The sequence below is a fragment of the Falco peregrinus genome, chromosome 8 (assembly GCF_023634155.1).
Source record: "Falco peregrinus isolate bFalPer1 chromosome 8, bFalPer1.pri, whole genome shotgun sequence".
Lineage (NCBI taxonomy): Eukaryota > Metazoa > Chordata > Aves > Falconiformes > Falconidae > Falco > Falco peregrinus.
Window position 1 is genome coordinate 16,548,334 of NC_073728.1, and position 17,519 is coordinate 16,565,852.

The 17,519-nt window shown below is 42.4% G+C and overlaps 1 protein-coding gene across 7 annotated transcripts in view; it reads left to right on the plus strand.

Annotated features, from left to right (window-relative positions):
* Nucleotides 1-17,519, plus strand: part of PIKFYVE (phosphoinositide kinase, FYVE-type zinc finger containing) — a 67,132-nt gene that overhangs the window by 44,342 nt on the left and 5,271 nt on the right. For all 7 annotated transcript variants that reach the window (XM_055812940.1, XM_055812941.1, XM_055812943.1 and 4 more), the window contains 18 exons: nucleotides 1,429-1,600; nucleotides 2,750-2,928; nucleotides 3,418-3,531; nucleotides 4,836-4,944; nucleotides 5,057-5,211; nucleotides 5,754-5,844; nucleotides 6,863-6,923; nucleotides 7,507-7,650; nucleotides 7,799-7,919; nucleotides 9,023-9,118; nucleotides 9,866-9,949; nucleotides 10,433-10,524; nucleotides 11,187-11,351; nucleotides 11,922-11,981; nucleotides 12,425-12,601; nucleotides 13,309-13,412; nucleotides 13,670-13,798; nucleotides 15,130-15,391. In XM_055812940.1, the coding sequence (XP_055668915.1) occupies nucleotides 1,429-1,600; nucleotides 2,750-2,928; nucleotides 3,418-3,531; nucleotides 4,836-4,944; nucleotides 5,057-5,211; nucleotides 5,754-5,844; nucleotides 6,863-6,923; nucleotides 7,507-7,650; nucleotides 7,799-7,919; nucleotides 9,023-9,118; nucleotides 9,866-9,949; nucleotides 10,433-10,524; nucleotides 11,187-11,351; nucleotides 11,922-11,981; nucleotides 12,425-12,601; nucleotides 13,309-13,412; nucleotides 13,670-13,798; nucleotides 15,130-15,391 (2,315 nt within the window). The remainder of the gene's footprint in view (nucleotides 1-1,428; nucleotides 1,601-2,749; nucleotides 2,929-3,417; nucleotides 3,532-4,835; nucleotides 4,945-5,056; nucleotides 5,212-5,753; nucleotides 5,845-6,862; nucleotides 6,924-7,506; nucleotides 7,651-7,798; nucleotides 7,920-9,022; nucleotides 9,119-9,865; nucleotides 9,950-10,432; nucleotides 10,525-11,186; nucleotides 11,352-11,921; nucleotides 11,982-12,424; nucleotides 12,602-13,308; nucleotides 13,413-13,669; nucleotides 13,799-15,129; nucleotides 15,392-17,519) is intronic.

The window sequence follows — 17,519 nt, forward strand, 5'->3', positions numbered from 1 at the left end:
GTGAAATAGGAACAGGATGTAAGAATTCGCTTACTCATGCTCATACCTTACAAGCAAATACATCCACAGCTTTCCCACTTTGTTCCTGTCCCTTTTACTTCCTTTAATGAGCAGGTGAAACAGATTATGAAACAAGACTTGTAAGTTCATAAAGACAGATGTGTGCACTCAGCGCTTTCTTGTAGTGATCAGGGCTTTGAGGGCCTAGTTAATAGTCTGAGCATGTATTCCAAGTGGCTGTTTTCCAAGGGAAACAACTGTACTGATGACAGTTTTCTGAGGTTCCTATTTGAACTTAAATACAAGTTCTGGGGAAAAAAACTACTCTTCTAGTGTTATCTGAACATCTCAGAGTAAGGCATTGTGTTATTTGCAAGGTGGCTAAGGTAAATAGTCCAGAAGACCTTTAGCCCTGGCAGAGTACTGTGTAATTTATTTCATCTGACAGAGGTGCACGTTGTTATGTTTCAGTAATAACCAGTACTGCCAGAACACCATACAGAGTCTCAGCAGGCTGTGAAACTGGATGGGTATCCTGTGGCTCCTCAAAAGACAAGATTACTCAGTTTTCTCCATTGGTCACTTGCAGTAGCAAAATGCTCTTAACGTTCAGCCTTCCCTGGAGGAACAAGTAATTTTCCTTGTGCTGACCACTGAGCAGGAGGGGCTTAGCTGCCCACTTCTGAGTTCTTGTTTCTCTCTGCTGACCAGCTGGTGTGTGCTAAAGCAAATGCTTCTCAGTCTCCATAGTTTCAGGAATTAAAATTCTTTCCTTCCCCCCTGCAGTATAAGCAAGGAGGATCTGGGCTCTTTTGGGCTCTTTCTGCCTGTTTGTGAAGAATTCCTATTTCACTTTGGTACCTAAACGATTCAGCTTTTATTTTTTGGATGTCAGTCTCTCTTCCCTGACCTAAAAGAAACCCATCCAAAGAAAGGTCATGGGTTTTTCTGTTCAGAGAGGTTAGTTATATGGCACTATTTTGCTCACCTCTTCCTTAAGGAGCTGAAATGTTACCATTCTGAAGACTCTTTGGCACATCTTTGTCCTCAGTAGCCTTTGCTATGGTGCACTGCCAAAGTTGTTTTCTAATTTGGTGCCAAGCACTTCCAGGTGCTTGATCCCTCTTTTGTGGACTATATGGAATATGTTGGTAGAAAGCGATACATTGTAAAAAGATTGTGATGGCAACCAGTATTTAGTCACTGCTTTTGGGACCTATACATTGCTGGAAAGGGAACTTCCCTACATGCTATTTTAAACGACTACAGTTCACACTGCCTAAACACTAGCCTTCACTAGAGGCTTTGGAGACTTTTACAGGAAAGATAAATAGCACTGTGATATTAAAAGGCACCTTAGATATGTTGAATCAGTTCTTCAGCAGTACCTAGCATATGATCATAAGTATTTCCATTTCTCTGCATAAGGCCTTCCTACCAGTGCCCCAGCATGTTCTGTGAAACACCAATGGTGCATCACATTCGTCGCTTTGTTCACGGGCAAGGCTGTGTGCAAATTGTGTTAAAGGAGCTGGACTCCCCGGTCCCTGGGTACCAGCACACCATTCTGACTTACTCCTGGTGTAGACTGTGCAAACAGGTAAGGATGTGAATTTAAGAACCATCGCTGTTCCAATTTAATGTTCCTGTTGTGGCTGGCCCTGTACTTTCTGACACATGGAAAAAATGGCGTTGCCCTCGTAGAGGTGAAGAGTATGGTCCCTTCCCTGCAGTGAATCGGGATGAGTGTCAGAGGAATGCGTGCATGGGGAAGGGCAGACACTGAGACCTGCTGGCTTAGTAATTGGCTAAAAACACTTGGTATTCTTTGATCTGCTATGAACTGGACAGTGCAGTGTGTCCATGTGGTGTCTAGACTTCCTTTAGCAGTTATTAGAAAGTAAGTAAAATCTTCATTAGAGGAACGATAAATTGCTTTAAAAACCCACAAGATAGTAAGATTCTGTGTTGTCTGAAACTTGCTCTGTAATTTAGCTAAAAAAACATTACCAACTGGATACTTACTTCAAGCTAAACATTGCAAAACTTGAGAGCCTTCAGAGGGATGAGAAATAAAACAATAAAAAAAGATTCATGTAGTGCCTGAAATGCAAAACATCTCAATTACCCATGTGGATGACTCAGTTCACATACTTACACCGGCTTAAACACGGCTGTTGGATTTAATGATACCCGGAGGAAGTTAATGTAATTGCTGAAGGCAAGCCCTACACGGCTGTATATACGCTTGTTCTCTAACCTTTCATTTCTGTGTGCTCATGTAAACACTAATATGTTTGTGGCTATTAAGTATATATAAAGCAATTGGCTACTATAAGCTTGCAAGCACTGCTGAAGTTGAAATACATTGCAGAGCAATACCAATGTATTTGTAGCTGAAGAAGCACTGGGGGAAAAGTATATGATGAAACCGCTGCTGCTGGCTGAGTTGCTGGAAATTGTCTCTATGCAGGGAAATAGCATTTGAGAGATAAGTCTCTATCAAGGTTATGTTTGGACTCCCCCAGCTTAGCAGCTGTCATCATCAACTAGCAGCTGTTGTTTATCCAATTGATTTTTAACTATGTGTTAGCCTTAGCTTTGCATAAATGCTATCTTTGTTGTTGTTTAGTTTGTTTCGGGCCATGGGTACTTGTGGTACTAGAAATACTAGATTACTGGCTAGGTTAGCCTGTCCTTAATCTTGGTGGCAGGATGAAATTAAAACACTTGGCTTTCAATTTTTCAGGTGACACCCGTTGTTCCTCTTTCTAATGATTCTTGGTCTATGTCTTTCGCAAAATACCTTGAGCTGAGATTCTATGGGCACCAGTACACTCGGAGGGCCAATGCCGAGCCTTGTGGTCATTCCATTCACCATGACTATCACCAGTATTTTTCCTATAATCAGATGGTGGCATCTTTCAGGTGAGGTCCACTGCTAAAAACTTCCTTGTCTTTCTCTAGTACTATGTGAAGCATATAGCTCTAGTAAGGATTCATCAGGTCTGTCCTTCGCTTTGAGTATAGCATGGGGTAGCATAACTGCACTGTAACCACAGGAGCAGGGGTGTGTGCTGGCTTGCAGAGGGCATTGTGAGTGCCATCGCTGTTCTGGCTGGGGTGGGTAGGCAGTGTTCCTAAGAGTAGGTGGCTCCAGTTCGTCATACAAAAGGGAAATGCTTTTTGCTGTCTAATCTTGAAAATGTTCAGAACTTAGTTTTTGCAATATGATCTGTGGTTTTACGTTTTGCTTAGGAGATAAATGAACCGGGTGTTACTGCTACTAAAAGTGACTAAAGCCCAGGACACGTTGATACGGTATCTTTTCATATAAGGGCCACAAACCGCAGTATGGTGCGTAATTAGCACTGTGTGGGGAGAATCTTGTTAATAGCTGTTGTATTGCCTTCACAGCTACTCCCCAATCCGGCTGCTTGAAGTGTGTGTCCCACTGCCCAAGATCTACATCAAACGGCAGGCTCCGTTAAAGGTTACTATTTTACAGGATCTCAAAGATTTCTCTCAAAAGTAAGCTTTGTTTTCAATGCCTTCCTCAGCTTATTTGTAGTTTGGACTTCTATTAGCAGAACACAAAACTATTTTTGCTACTATAAATAAGACTTGCTAAACATTCATTCTTTATTTGGAAAGTAATGGTTTAAAACACCTTTATATGTGTATATAGTTCTAGAGAAGTCAACATTGGAATCTCCTTTATTACCTTTACCTGCTCTGTACTAATTTCTTACTTTTTCATCTGGTGGCAATTCAGCTTAAACATAGCTGGTAGAAATTTAACGTTCTCTTCTCGATCCCCGGATGTTGCATTGATATCTGAGTGATACAGCATAGTTCTAAATGATGTTGCCAAGTAGCCACTGAAAATTTGACCTTCAGCTGGTGTCTGAAATGTCACCTTTTCTTTAAAATGCCTACTCAGGCACTCATGAAGTATTTTTAATTCCTTCTCATAATATTAAAAATGGAACAGAGGAGGTAGTCCTAGACAGTTTAATCTGAAAACTGCAGGTAATGCTTTTTACACTTTGCTAATGTTCCTTTTTTGGAAGATCTGACCAAGTTTAAATCCTGCCTTCAGGCCAGAAAAACTGCAAAAGCATCGCTCAGATCTGTTGTCCTAACAGAACTGGTTTTGTTATATTGGTGGTGTGGCAACTAAACTCTCTGGTGTGTAAAAGACGTTACCTTTGTTAGCTATTGAATATGATAACAGCAGACAGTCTGGTACCTTCTTGTAGTCTAAGGTAAACTACTGTAAGCCTAGACACCTTCTAAACATAGGAGAAGAAAGGTGGGAGATGGGCACGGTAGAAACTTAAATCCAGCCTGACTGCTGTTCTGCCCGGTGGTGGCATTCCTATGTGGCTGATGTCTCTGTGACTGCCTGACTTCAAAACCTGTGGAGCTTTGTTTAGAGCTGAAACAGAGATACTCTCACCCTGGCTGTCTCTGAGCCCTGCTGGTGGAGGTCTAGCTTGCAGCCCCAGTCTTCCTAGACACAGGTGACAAAACAGTTCCTTTTTGCTAGCAAGGTATTTGTGACCTTTGTGTTGTGCTCTGACAGCTTCCACTGCAAACAATAAGTGGTGGAGAGGAACGTCAGTGTGTGTAACTTCTAGGTTTCTGCTATACTAACGATTTTTTTCCAACTTTCTCTATAAATTCAGTGGGACAGCCTACTGTGCAGAAGACTCTCAGATACTGTCTTTTGCATTTTTAAATGCTAGCCTTAAACACGTTCAGACTTTAATAAAGGATGTTGAAGATGTCCTAAGTAGTCACAGCTTAACTCTTTGCATCCCTGTTCACAGGGTGTCACAAGTGTATCTTGCTGTTGATGACCGCCTTGCTTCTCTGAAAACGGATACTTTCAGTAAAACGAGGGAAGAGAAGATGGAAGACCTTTTTGCCCAAAAGGAGGTAATAGATTCCTTCTGCATTGGCAGACCATAGGCGGCAAAGTGTGTGGAGAAGCCACTCGGATCTAGTGTCATCTCTGGTGACAGAACACTGACAGTTTTTCTGTTGGCAGATGGAAGAGGGGGAATTTCGAAACTGGACTGAGAAAATCCAAGCAAGGCTGCTGTCATCATCATTAGATACACCTCAACAGCTGCAATCTGTTTTTGAGTCTTTGATAGCTAAAAAGCAAGGACTTTGTGAGATGCTGCAAGCCTGGAACAACAGGTAAGAGGGCACGTGCTGGAACCATGAGCAACACTGATAATGTGTTGGTTATACGTGGGAAGAGGTTCTGTACTTTTTCTTCCTATAGCACGCTTGCTGTCATAACACAATCTGTACAGCTTGTGCTGAATGTCCTCTGCCGGTTAAGACCACAGAGCTGGTTGATTGGAACAGAAAATCATTTGAGGCCATATAATAAAAGTACTGTGGTGTAGAGCACAGCTTGCATCTGAGAGGAGAAAGTGTCATTTGAATAAAGGTGGAAGAGAGGGGAAGAGGGGAGCATGAGTAGGCAATTGGGTGGAATTACTTCAGAGGTGAAGAAAATGTTGTGTCTTGCCATTTGAAACATAGCTTTGGCACATGTTAGCAAGCATCTGAGCTTGCAGTAAAGACTTGTGAAGGCTGCATGCTACTGTGGAGAAACTTGTGCCTTTCACGGCTAATATCCGTAACCTATCTTTTGGTTAATTTTTCTTTGGTGGTTTGTTTTGTGGTGTTTTTTTATTCCCCCCCCCCCCCCCCCCCTGCTTTGTTTTAAGATTGCAGGATCTCTTCCAACAAGAGAAAGGGAGAAAACGGCCATCAGTACCACCCAGCCCCGGGAGACTGAGGCAAGGTGAAGAAAGCAAGGTATAAGTAGCAGGCTAGAAGCTACTTAAACATATTATTTTTTTACCCCCCTGGGGCAACACAGTAGTCTTAAGACTGGTTTCAGGTCACTTTAATAATTAGTAAACTTGTTTTACTGCATCATGTAGCTTTCAGCTGTAAAAGCTTGAATTGCATGTATCTTTTCCTAAAGATGTGAATCAAGAGCCATATTATACAGAAGACTATGACTAAGATTTGATGATTTTCTGTGGTGTTTGCATGGTGTTAATATGAATACTGACAGTGGAGAGCTGATTGTCAAGTGTATGCCTAGATAAGAATGAGGTTGCCTTGTTAGACCCTAGGCCCATCAGGTTTATCCCTTGTGAAAAGGGAAAAGTAAAAAAATATCAGGAGAGGCAGAGTAAAGAAACCAGGGAAGACCAATAATGAATTTGCAGGCTCATCTCTGTTCTGTGATATGTCCTGGGGGAACTGGCTGAGGGGATGTATAAATGATTTTGAACTGGTGCCTCAAGAGCTCTGTCTAAGGGTGGAGCTGCCAGCGTGCTGCCTTTGGGCAGCTGACACTCTTGAGGAAAATGGCCAGACCGCAAGGCAGTGCAATATAAGCGTCGTACAGAGAGACTGAACTCCCCGTAGTTCTAACACTAGCAAGGTGCGCTAAGTAACCCCATGAGACCCTGGGTTTGCTCTGTTGTGTGCATGCATGTCCTTTCCACTTCACACGCATTTCTTGGATGTTAAAATGCACGTTGCCTTCATCTAGCAGCAAGTAGGTTTATATGGAAGAAGAGTGTAGCCTTTAAAGCAGCATACAGAGATGGTGGCAGTCATAACCATCTTGTGAAGCTGGGTTGCTGTTGCCTTGTCTTTTTCATCTGGTGGCAGATACGGCGACAGTACAGAGGCTGAGAACAGTGGGTGGGAGTGTTCTGTTGTGGCACATCTGCTTTTGCAAGTGTACCACAGAGGAAGGGGTACAGCTGTTATAAAGAGTTTGGCGTCAGCATCGGCATTTTGTTGTTCTGCCTAGATCAGTAGCATGGATGCTTCCCCACGCAATGCTTCTCCAGCACTGCAAAATGGAGAAAAAGGTCTGTTTGTTTGATCGTTTATTTATTTTTCTTAAACTACCAAGAGAAGCTTGCTGTAACCCTTTCCCTGATATAACATGGGAGCCTTTGTCAAATTCAGTAATTTGGAGGAATGGTGAATGCTCCTTGTGTCAGATGGGAATAAGCCGATTTCTAGCTTACTATTAAAAACAGCAAAGTCTGCTTCTAATCTGAAGCTGTATTACTACCGATGCTAAAGGGGCCAGCAAGGGTTTTCCTTTGAGCTTGGTCAAAAACTCTGAGGCTTTCTAAATAACAAGGAATTTGGGGGAAATGCCTCTCAGCTCTTCTGTGAAGTAGTTGTGCGTGCTGAGACCTCTTATCTGTGAGGCATACTGAGAATTTGTGGGAACTGAGAGTAGTGGGTATAAGTATATGCATTTTCTGGAGGTTATGTGCTACGCTGATGGGCTTGCCCATTTCTTTGCTCTGGGTGGGTGGCCTTACCTGCTTTAAATAAAAACTTACTGAAAATAGACACTGGTGATAGCTTGGCCTGGGAGCAAGCAATGTTACTTCTGATAGCCATGTAAAATGCTTTCTTCTGTCCTTCTAATCTCAGAGGATCGATTCCTGACTACTTTATCAAGTCAGAGCTCCACAGGCTCCACCCATCTTCAGCTGCCCACCTCTCCAGAGGTTGTATCGGAGCATATGACTGGTGCCAACACACTGTCTGAACAGGATACAACAAGCAGCTCAGAAGGTATAGTTCAGTTGTGGCCTTGTATTCTTTCTCTTGCTTCTCTGTTGCTAGTGTGTGAGACCTGTTTAGTAAACCTGGTAACCGTGGTCTGAACTTACAGCTTGAAGTTTGATTTTTTTGATGCAGACTTAACTTATCTCTGTTTCAGATGTGTTTGATGGACACTCACTGGGATCTACAGACAGTCAAGTGAAGGAGAAGTCTACTATGAAAGCTATTTTGGCTAACTTTTTGCCTGGAAACAACTATAACCCCATTCCATTTCCCTTGTAAGTACTGCATAATATATATGAGGTAGAAAACCAGTAGCCTGGTCAAATTGCAAACAGCCATGCATGCTTCCTTTGCGCAGTATATAATTTAAGTCCTTACTTGGGTTTGCCTCTGAATAAGCTATGGAACTTGGTCGAGGTAAGAAGTTTTCTGTGTCCCTTCTAGGTGTTTGTAGGTTACCCGCTTTTCTTATTAATGCGCCACCCTTGTCCCTATACATTATCAGTTTCTCCTCCTCCTAGCATGCCTCCTCAGATCTCTTATGGGAGGGGAAGAGGGAGAAACCTTCTAGCTTTGTTGCTGCAGGGAGGGAGCAGAAATGTCCTTCCTTAACAAAGACTTACTAAAGCTACATGCTGCCTCTTGTTTTTGCTTCCAGACCTCTTCCAAGGGTTGGACTCAAATTGGCATTGCCTGGGTGTAGGTCAGGTTCAGTGGCTACTGCATGTGCCCTCAAGTCCCCCCCTCATGTGAAAACGGGCAGGCTGGAAAGTCTTTCAGCTACTTGGTCTGTGTGCTTTGTAGTGTTTCTTGTTTGACATGAGCCTAACGTTTGGCAGCCTGAGTTTAACTTCTGAATCCTCGCCCAGGGTAGTAGTGGAGGCCGTGAGCTAATGAGGTAAAAGTTAAATAACTGGACCTTACGGGTCAGTAAAAGGAAATCTTACAGAAACCCAGGAGGCTTTGGGGATTTTTCTGTACTACACTGCTGGTTCAGAAAAGATTGCAGGTGTGTCCCCTAACTTCACTCTGCAGATCATGCTGCAGGACAGTCAGCCCAAACTCAGGCAGGTTTTGGTGCCGTTAGTAACAGTGGCTGCTAAGCAGAAACAGACTCTTACTCTAACTTGGAGCTGGTGTTCTGATATAAGCAGCTTGCTTGAAGTGCTGGTTGCCCTAACACATACCATTTAGACTTAACCACATAGCTATGAATGTGCTTATTGGGAGACGCTGATCTGGGGAGCTTTGGTTCCACGCTGAGACTTGCAGCTTGTGCCTGGGAGTGCGGTGATGAGATCTGGGTTTTGACCAAAACTTTTTCTTTCCACAAACTTTTACCATCTTCTAACAGTCTCCCCATGTCATTTTCATTTAGTGACCCGGATAAGCACTACCTAATGTATGAACATGAACGTGTACCTATTGCAGTCTGCGAGAAAGAACCAAGCTCCATTATAGCTTTTGCTCTCAGGTACTGGTGTGATTTTGCTGTGCATCTGGCACGTGTACTTTGGCAGCTTTTCTGTGCAAGGAATATTTAAATCCTAGTGATAGGTAACAAGCATGACAGAATTTTTTCACTCAGCAGTGTTGAGAGTTTCTGCCAGAGCTGACACTCTCTCCTTTTACTACTGAGATAGGGAAAGTAGGTCTTCCAACTTACAGCTGGATTTTGGTTTTCTCTTGCCAAACTCTAGTATGAAAAAATGAATTGGCGTTCCCTGTAATGTGATATTGTTAGAGAAAGAAGTGCTACTAAATTTTGCTCATCTCTCCAGCCTGGATAAATTGCAACTGAGCTAGGGAGCAATGGTTAGGCAAGAGACAGACTGCATTATGAATACTTTCCTGTGGTTGTAGTAGCTCTTGCTACTACTCAGTTCTCCAAACTAGCTGTGCCAGTAAATCTTGGGGTTTGTGTCACATGATGGCAGACTTCTAGAGAAGCACGTTCTCAAATTGTGGAAGAGGGAGAAACAAGGGGGGATTTTTCCTGCAGTATGATCTAGAGCAGCTTCTGTTGTAAGGGAATGAAGCTTTAATTGTAAGAAAAAATGGAAAGGCTTTTGTACTGTGGAGGGCTTTTTTTCCCCTGTGGTTGACTCTGAACTGAGTCTTTGGGTTAGTGTTACAAAGTCTCCCACAGAACAGCTAACATTTTTTCCTTTTTTTTTTTTTCTTCCTTCTTTTCTTTCTTTTATTTTTCTTTTCCGTTCAGTTGCAAGGAGTACAGAAATGCCCTGGATGAGTTGTCCAAAGCATCTCTGAAGAACAGTTCTGAAGAAGGACTACAGCCGAACAGGTTACGTGCAGGAGCTGTAGTACACAGTGAAAGGCACAGTGATTGTAGTGAATAAGCCAAAACTAGGATGGAGAAGGACCCTCAAAATATGTCTCTGTTAGCATCCTAGCTTCCTGATGGAATCTGATGCATTCCATGCAGCCAACACGTACTTGCAGTATCTGAGTTTCCATTTCACGTTGGGGACTGTGCTGGCTCCATCACCTGATCCCCTGACTGCGTGCATGGTAGGGATTACTAGGCCTGCTTACTTCTGCGTGTGGTGATGGATGGAACTGTTGCTATGGAGCCCCAAGAGGTTTCTCTCAATGAGGTGGAGAACAGCTTTGGAGAGTCTAACACCATTACAATGTTGAACTGCATCCTCTTCCCTTAGCAGTATTTAGTGTTAGGCATGGAGGAGAAATAAATGTACAGGAGTAACATTGTACAGTGTGTGCCTGGGTAGCAGTATTTATGGGTTTTTTTTCTTTCTCCTTTCAGCATGTCAGACAGCAAACCAAAGAGCAGTAGCCCTGTCCGCCTGCCTGAGGCTAACATGGGTCCTTCAAATCGCAATGCAGAACCAGAACAGCGTAAGATGATTTTGCCAAAATCTTATCTATGGTGCTAATCTCAGCTCAGACTTGAGTCCACTTAACCTGAGTTCTAACTCTTGTGAAAGTTAAGTTAGAACAAAGAAAATGCATTCTGAGTTGAAATTGTGACTAGTCCTAGAGTTGACTTGATGTAGAACAGGAGGGGGTGAGGGCATGTGTGTGTGTTTGTTTTGTTTTTTTTAAAGTCTGTGCCCATGATGTCTTTCTGTGACTCTTACAAGATCAGACTTATTATTCCCTGATTTAGTATGTTATGATGTAGTAGACCTTGGTTTGTTCTTGAGTTCAGTCTGTTCAGTAGGGTATGACGCCCGTATGTTCCGATCTCTTGTCACTGTCATCTTTAAAAAGATAGCAGTTAAAATATTTTGAAATGGAGAAGTGAGGTTCTTACGTTAAAGATGCTCACACTTGATCTGTGTTGTCAAGTGACTCACCATTCCAGCATGGTACTTGGAACACGTAAATCAGCTGACCTGATGGACCTTGGTTGCCTGAAGAATAGCAAATGAGTTACAGTGTAACGACTTCATTCCTGTAGTTTGAACAATGAATGGAGAATGCTCATATGAGTCATGCTTTTGTTAAACTGCCTGTGGAAATGCCAAGGCCAACTTCTTTATTCCTTTTCACTGTAGCGAAGAAACCATCTGGTGTTTTGTCATTTTTCCGTGGCACGGGAGGGAAGAGTCCAGACCTGTCTTCCCAGAAGAAGGAGACCTTACGTGGTGCTGATAGTGCCTACTACCAGGTTGGACAGATGGGCAAAGAGGGAGCAGAAAACCAGGGAGCAGAGACTCAAGGTACAAGACTGTTGAGTCCATCTTCTGTCTTGGGCTGTTACTTCTCCCAAAACTTAATCATATTTCTAAGGCCCAGAACACACTCTGCTCATACTTTTTCAACAGTCCAAGATTACTCAATATGCATTGGAAATGAATGATTTGAGCATCAAATTAGGTTCCTCCTAAAGACATTGCTTTGCTTTATGAGAAGGGAAATAGGGTCTTTCAAACCCCGGTGACTATAGGGACATTTTGTAGTCTGGGTTTGAATGCCTTTGGATTGAGTTGACTCTAGTTAATCAGCTTACTCTCTCTTCCTCGCTTCCTTTTTGTCTTCCATTGTTTCAGCTCATGGAAAATTAATGAAGAGAAAGCCTGTAGTTATCTGACCCATGAACAGCACTGCTCTTCTAGCATACATATATCATACCATTATAGCTGTATCTCGCATTCCCTATGTGTAGTTCTCTCTGTATTCTTGAAAAAATAAAATGTTTTTATTGTAGTATGAGTTGACAAGTAGTATCTTACATGGCTTTCTTAATAATAAAGAACAATCCTGAATGAATTGCCCCTTTATGCCTTCAGATGATGTAGATGGAGGAGATGGACAGAAGAAACAGCTGGTGAATCCCCATGTGGAACTCCGTGAGTAGTTGTAAACAGTAACTTGAAGTCTTAGCTGACAGACTCCTTTATTCATACAAATGTAATGGAAATCCTGAAGTTAATTAATTTTTCTTTGTATTGAGAATGAAGGAAAAATAAATCAAGAACAGAGCAATGCAATTTTTACTTACTGTAATCAGTCTCTCAGGAATACCCCATAAAACTTTTTTTTTTCTTTAATTGATCCTTTGTCTGGATGCTTTTCCATGGCATATACTGTGAGCTAACCTAAAGGGCGTTGACTTCCCTGTACATTTTCCGTTTAAATCTTGTTTGTTTAAACTTCCGAAGTACAATAGGTACGAGAGAGGAATGTTGAGCACAATAATATTCTTCTAGACGTTAATAAAATCTTTTAAGTGTCACCTTGGGTAGTCAGTAAGTTTTACGTGCTGTTATTGAGGAAGACCTTTCTTTTGCAGAGTTTTCAGATGCAAATGCCAAGTTCTACTGCCGGATTTATTACGCTGGCGAGTTTCACAAGATGCGTGAAGTGATACTGGGGAGCAGTGAAGAGGATTTCATCCGATCCCTCTCTCACTCTATGCCCTGGCAGGCACGAGGTGGCAAATCTGGGGCTGCGTTCTATGTGACTGAGGGTAAATGCAGCCTCTTCCCCCTTCATAACGAGAGGGTATTATTTGGGGATGGTGGTGGTTAGTGTGTCATTTAATTCCTGACTATGCCTAGCCAGAGGGTTGCTGACTCAGTGGCCACTCAGAAGGGAAAGTGGATTGTTTCGGGATCTTCAATATCAGATGATTTGTCTCTTTGTATGCGCAGAACAAAATGTAGTTCTCTTACTCAGTAGTAGCAGCTAGGGAGGCCAGTTGAGCAGAAGGGCTGTACTCTTTTAGGCAGGCTTCAGAAAACAAAAACTTGAGTGTAATTCAAGAAAAGCTGGTTATTAAAGACACAGTGTTTCTTATAATTAATTCCACATGCTATAGTTCATCTATAGGATTTTTTTTTTTAATTGTGGCTCATTGTAGGCCTCTACTTAAAACAAGTCTTGAATGGAAACGTCTGTAGGCTGTTTCTGTTGTCTGTATTAGAAGTCCATATAGCTGAGGTAAATCTAGCACAGACAATCTCTTCTCCCTGATTTGCAAAAAGACTGAAATTCTGAAATTCAGAATATATGAAGTAAAAAAGTTTCTAGAAAAGAGCTTCTGTAGCTAAGGATTTAAAAGAATTGTAGTCCTTTAATTTGTCAAACCGCTTCAGTTGTGTGACAGACCTAAGGAACTTGCGAAGAGTAGATCACTTACTGTATGTAACCCTGTTGCCTCTGATGTTAAAACAGATGATAGATTCATCTTGAAGCAGATGCCTCGTCTGGAAGTCCAATCATTCCTTGACTTTGCTCCACACTACTTCACTTACATCATTAATGCAGTTCAGCAGAAGGTATTTAAATCAACCTTTTATTTTAGACAGTGTTCTGTATTTTACAGACCAGTAACAGTTTCCATTAACCCCTTTCATTTAAGTAAAACCCAAGTGTTGGAGGGTATGAGTTGTACTAATAATGTGTTTTTAAGATGAAAAGTAGGAATTTTGCTACGGCTTCTAAGCTGTAATACAGAGAGAACAGTGGTGCCTCTAGTATTTGTTTGCTGATTGCCTGTATGGAGACATCTTACCTCGTGTCTTCTCTTCATCAGAAGCCCACGGCACTGGCCAAAATCCTTGGAGTGTATAGAATTGGATACAAGAACTCTCAAAACAACACTGAAAAGAAGCTGGATCTGCTTGTCATGGAAAATCTTTTCTATGGCAGGAAGATGGCTCAGGTAAGAACTCAGCGCTGTGTTCCCTTGCAGCGCAGCTCTGACTGGGAGCCAGCGGGGTTACGAGTGGCTGTCTGGGTAACTTTTAACTTCGCATGTGCTGTCTGTGTCTAGCGCTGCTCAAAGGTGGGAGAGTTTGTGCCTGTTTCTTGTTATGTGACCCTCGGTAAATTGCTGCCTGTATTTGCTAGTTCAGATGGCTGTAGGGCAGGCTTCAGTTTTTAGAAGTCTCACTTGTTCCTGCATCTGCAGTGTCTGAGAGAAAACTTTGCCTGCCCGATCAGGGAAACGTGAAACCTTTTTGCATAGCTTTTAGAAGAACTAACTGGGATTACAGACTAATCTTGCTAAGGAAAGCCTCACCAGTGGAGGTGGTGTAATGGAGGGGGAACTAATCATGTTTTGAACCTGCTGTTCTCTCTCTGAACCACTTCATGTGTGGGACAAGATTTTGAGTTCAGTCTTGCTCTTAGTAAAGGAAAAGCGGCCTTTATAAGACAGTAGAATGAAGACCTTAAAATGACTGGGGGAAAATTCTCTTTAAATACAGACTTGATGCTGAAAAGGAATTTCGAACAAATGTCGCTTCTAAAACTAGATAGTATCAATGCTTTCTGCCTTCCCTCCCAGTGCCTGACCTCAAACAGGGGGTATTTGTGGGAGAAAGTGAACTGAGGGAATTCTCAGTAGAAGTAAAGGATGTTGTGGGTTTTCGTTTGTCTTTTTTTTTTTTTTTTTTTAATCATGAGGGTGGTCAGGTGCTAAAACAGACCCAAAGAGACTGTGGACTCTGTCCCTGAAATTAGTCAAATCTTGGCTGGACAGGGCTTGAAAAAACCTTCTCTAACAGGACCTGCTTCAAGCAGGGCATTGGACTGGTGGCCTCCAGAGATTCGTTACGACATAATGGTGGTCTGTCTCTTGCTAACACGTGTTAAACAGTACTTCATGCAAGATCCGCCTCCCTCTTCAGTGACTTTACTTTGTCAGCATTTGAGACTGTAGAAGCTGACTGGAAAACTGAGTTTACCTGTACAATATAAAATTAGAGACACCCTTTTCCCCTTAAATTACATTAAATATTAATGAAATAACTTGCCTAAAACATGTGAACTGAGGTAGCAGAGCGTTCATAAAGGCTTACATATGCTACTCTTCACTCAGAAAATTTTTATTTTTGTAGTATGAAAATGTTTTTTGTTAACTGTTGTCCTCCTGTGGAGAAGGAAAGACTTGCCCTGCCGTGCTGCCTTCTTAAACACTGCAGCTGGGTGTGGTGAAGTCTTCAACCTCACAGAACAATGGAACAAATTAGCGCTGTTCTCCATTTGCAGGTTTTTGACCTGAAGGGCTCCCTCCGGAATAGAAATGTCAAAACAGACACAGGCAAGGAAAGCTGTGATGTAGTCCTTCTGGATGAGAACCTTCTGAAGATGGTCCGGGACAATCCTTTGTACATCCGTTGCCATTGCAAGGCTGTGCTGAGAGCTTCCATACACAGTGATTCTCAGTTCCTCTCCAGCCACCTCATCATCGACTATTCCCTACTGGTGGGTCGTGATGATACCAACAATGAGCTGGTGGTTGGGATCATCGGTAGGTTGTCTTTTGTATTTTCTTGCTTTCAGCTGGGGAAACTGCTTTATTTGGGTTTAGGTGTTTATAGTCCTTGAACTGTACCACCACCACAGAGATACATGTCAGGAAAGCTGGTTTTCCTGATGGAATACCACCCTCACCTCTCATGGGTGTTCAGAGTGGAGGCAGGAAGTCTCATATAATATAAGCAAGAGGCCTCATGGGTAGCGAAAAAGCAGTCAAGTTGGTGTTTAACCTACATTTTGACTCCGGTTGAAGTAGGGAAGGTTATTTTTTTAGTGTGTTTAATCTTTAAAGTTAAGTTCAGTAACGTTTATGTAGCCATTTAAATTTAAACTTCTATGTGGAGGTCATCTAAGGAGAAACAGTATTGGTAGGCACGGCAGAAGGAAGTTAAACATCAAGGGATCATTTCTGATCGTCTAGTCTGACCTCAGTAATATGGGTGGCAATGCAGTAGTTACCTTGCCGTATCCTCTGACTTGTGACTGCAAAGTAGACATTCATCTTTAGAGGGGAAAACATGTATTGTGCAAAAAAACTTGGAGGTGAAGTCATTTTACAGGATGTGAAAGTGATTTTGGGAATCGTAGAGTAATTTAGGTTGGAAAAGACCTTTGAGATCATAAAGTCTAACTGCTAACCCAGGACTGCCAAGTCCACCACTAAACCATGTCCCTAAGCAGCACATCTGTGTGTTTTTTGAACACTTCCAGGGATGGTGATGGGACCTCCCTGGTTAGCCAGGACTGTTGATAAATGATGGAGAGTGACTTGGTGAGCTCTTCTGTCAGCTCCCTCAGTACCCTCAGGTGGATCCCATCTGGACCCAGAGACTTATGCATGTCTAAGTGGAGCAGCAGGTCACTAACCATGTCCTCCTGGACTGTGGGGACTTCATTCTGCTCTGTGTCCCTGCCTTCCAGCTCAGGGGGTTGAGTACCCAGAGGGAAGCTGATCTTGCTATAATATCTTGAGGCAAAGAAAACATTAAGTACGTCAGCCTTTTCCTCATCCTTTGTGGCACTCTTTTCCCCCCTGCATCCAGTAAAGATGGAGATCATCCTTGGCCCTCCTTCGGTTTCTAATGTATTTGTAAAAGTGCTGTTTGTTATCTCTTATGGCAGTGACCCGCTCGAGTTCTAGCTGGGCTTCTGCCGTTCTAATTTTCTCCCTGCATAACCTCACAACATCCTTATGAGATGGTCTGGAAACCTAGCTCAGAAATGCTTCCAGATGAGACCCAAGCCAGGAGTTCTGAATTACTTTTTTTTCTGATAAACCTTGAAAGCCATTCCAATAACACTCCTGGCTGAGAACCGAAGGCCCAGCTACAAAGAACTGCAGGTTGCTTTTTACTTTCTAGTTTTGTACACTCTTGAATGTTTGAGTAAAGGGGATAAGACTCTGCTCCTTCTGTACTTGCAGCTTTTCACTGTCCTATGGAAAGTCTTGCCTGATTAAACAGTATATTTTAGAGGATGTTTAAAGCTAACAGTTCCTTCGGTGTGGTGAGAACAGTTGTTCGTGATCTGAAGGAGCTTGTTTAACACAAATCTTCAAGAAGAGAGAACATGCCCGTTCTATCAGGCTGTCACGATGTTCTCTAAACGATACTCTGAGAACTTAGGAGGTACTGAAGCTGTATTTGCAGTGGGGGCAGAACTAAAACCTATTAGCTTGGACTAAGTTTGAAGCTGAGGTCAGAATCTCTACCTATTTTAGATTTCCTAATGTGATACAAGAAACAGTTAAGTTAAGGTCTCTAAGGAACTTAAATAAAAAGTAAAGACTTTATTTGTAGGCCCTGCTGCGTGGGGCTCAGGCCCTTGGGGATTGAAGTGACAGTAGTTAGTGCACAAACGGGTATCAGTCCTAAAGCACTCTACGGGAGCATTTTCAAAGAATATTCAGATAAATTGGTAAGTCTTAAGACTGGCAGGTCTTGATGAGGTTTGTGTAAAGGACAGCTGAAGTGAAGCATGTGGATACTTAAGGTGGCCTTTTGTAAATCTAGAAACGGTAAATTCAAAACTGTATAATTACAGTTGTTGTCAAATGTTAGTAGATAGTGATAACACAGTATTGAAAAATTTACTGTGGCTTCGTCCTCGGGCTTGGAAGC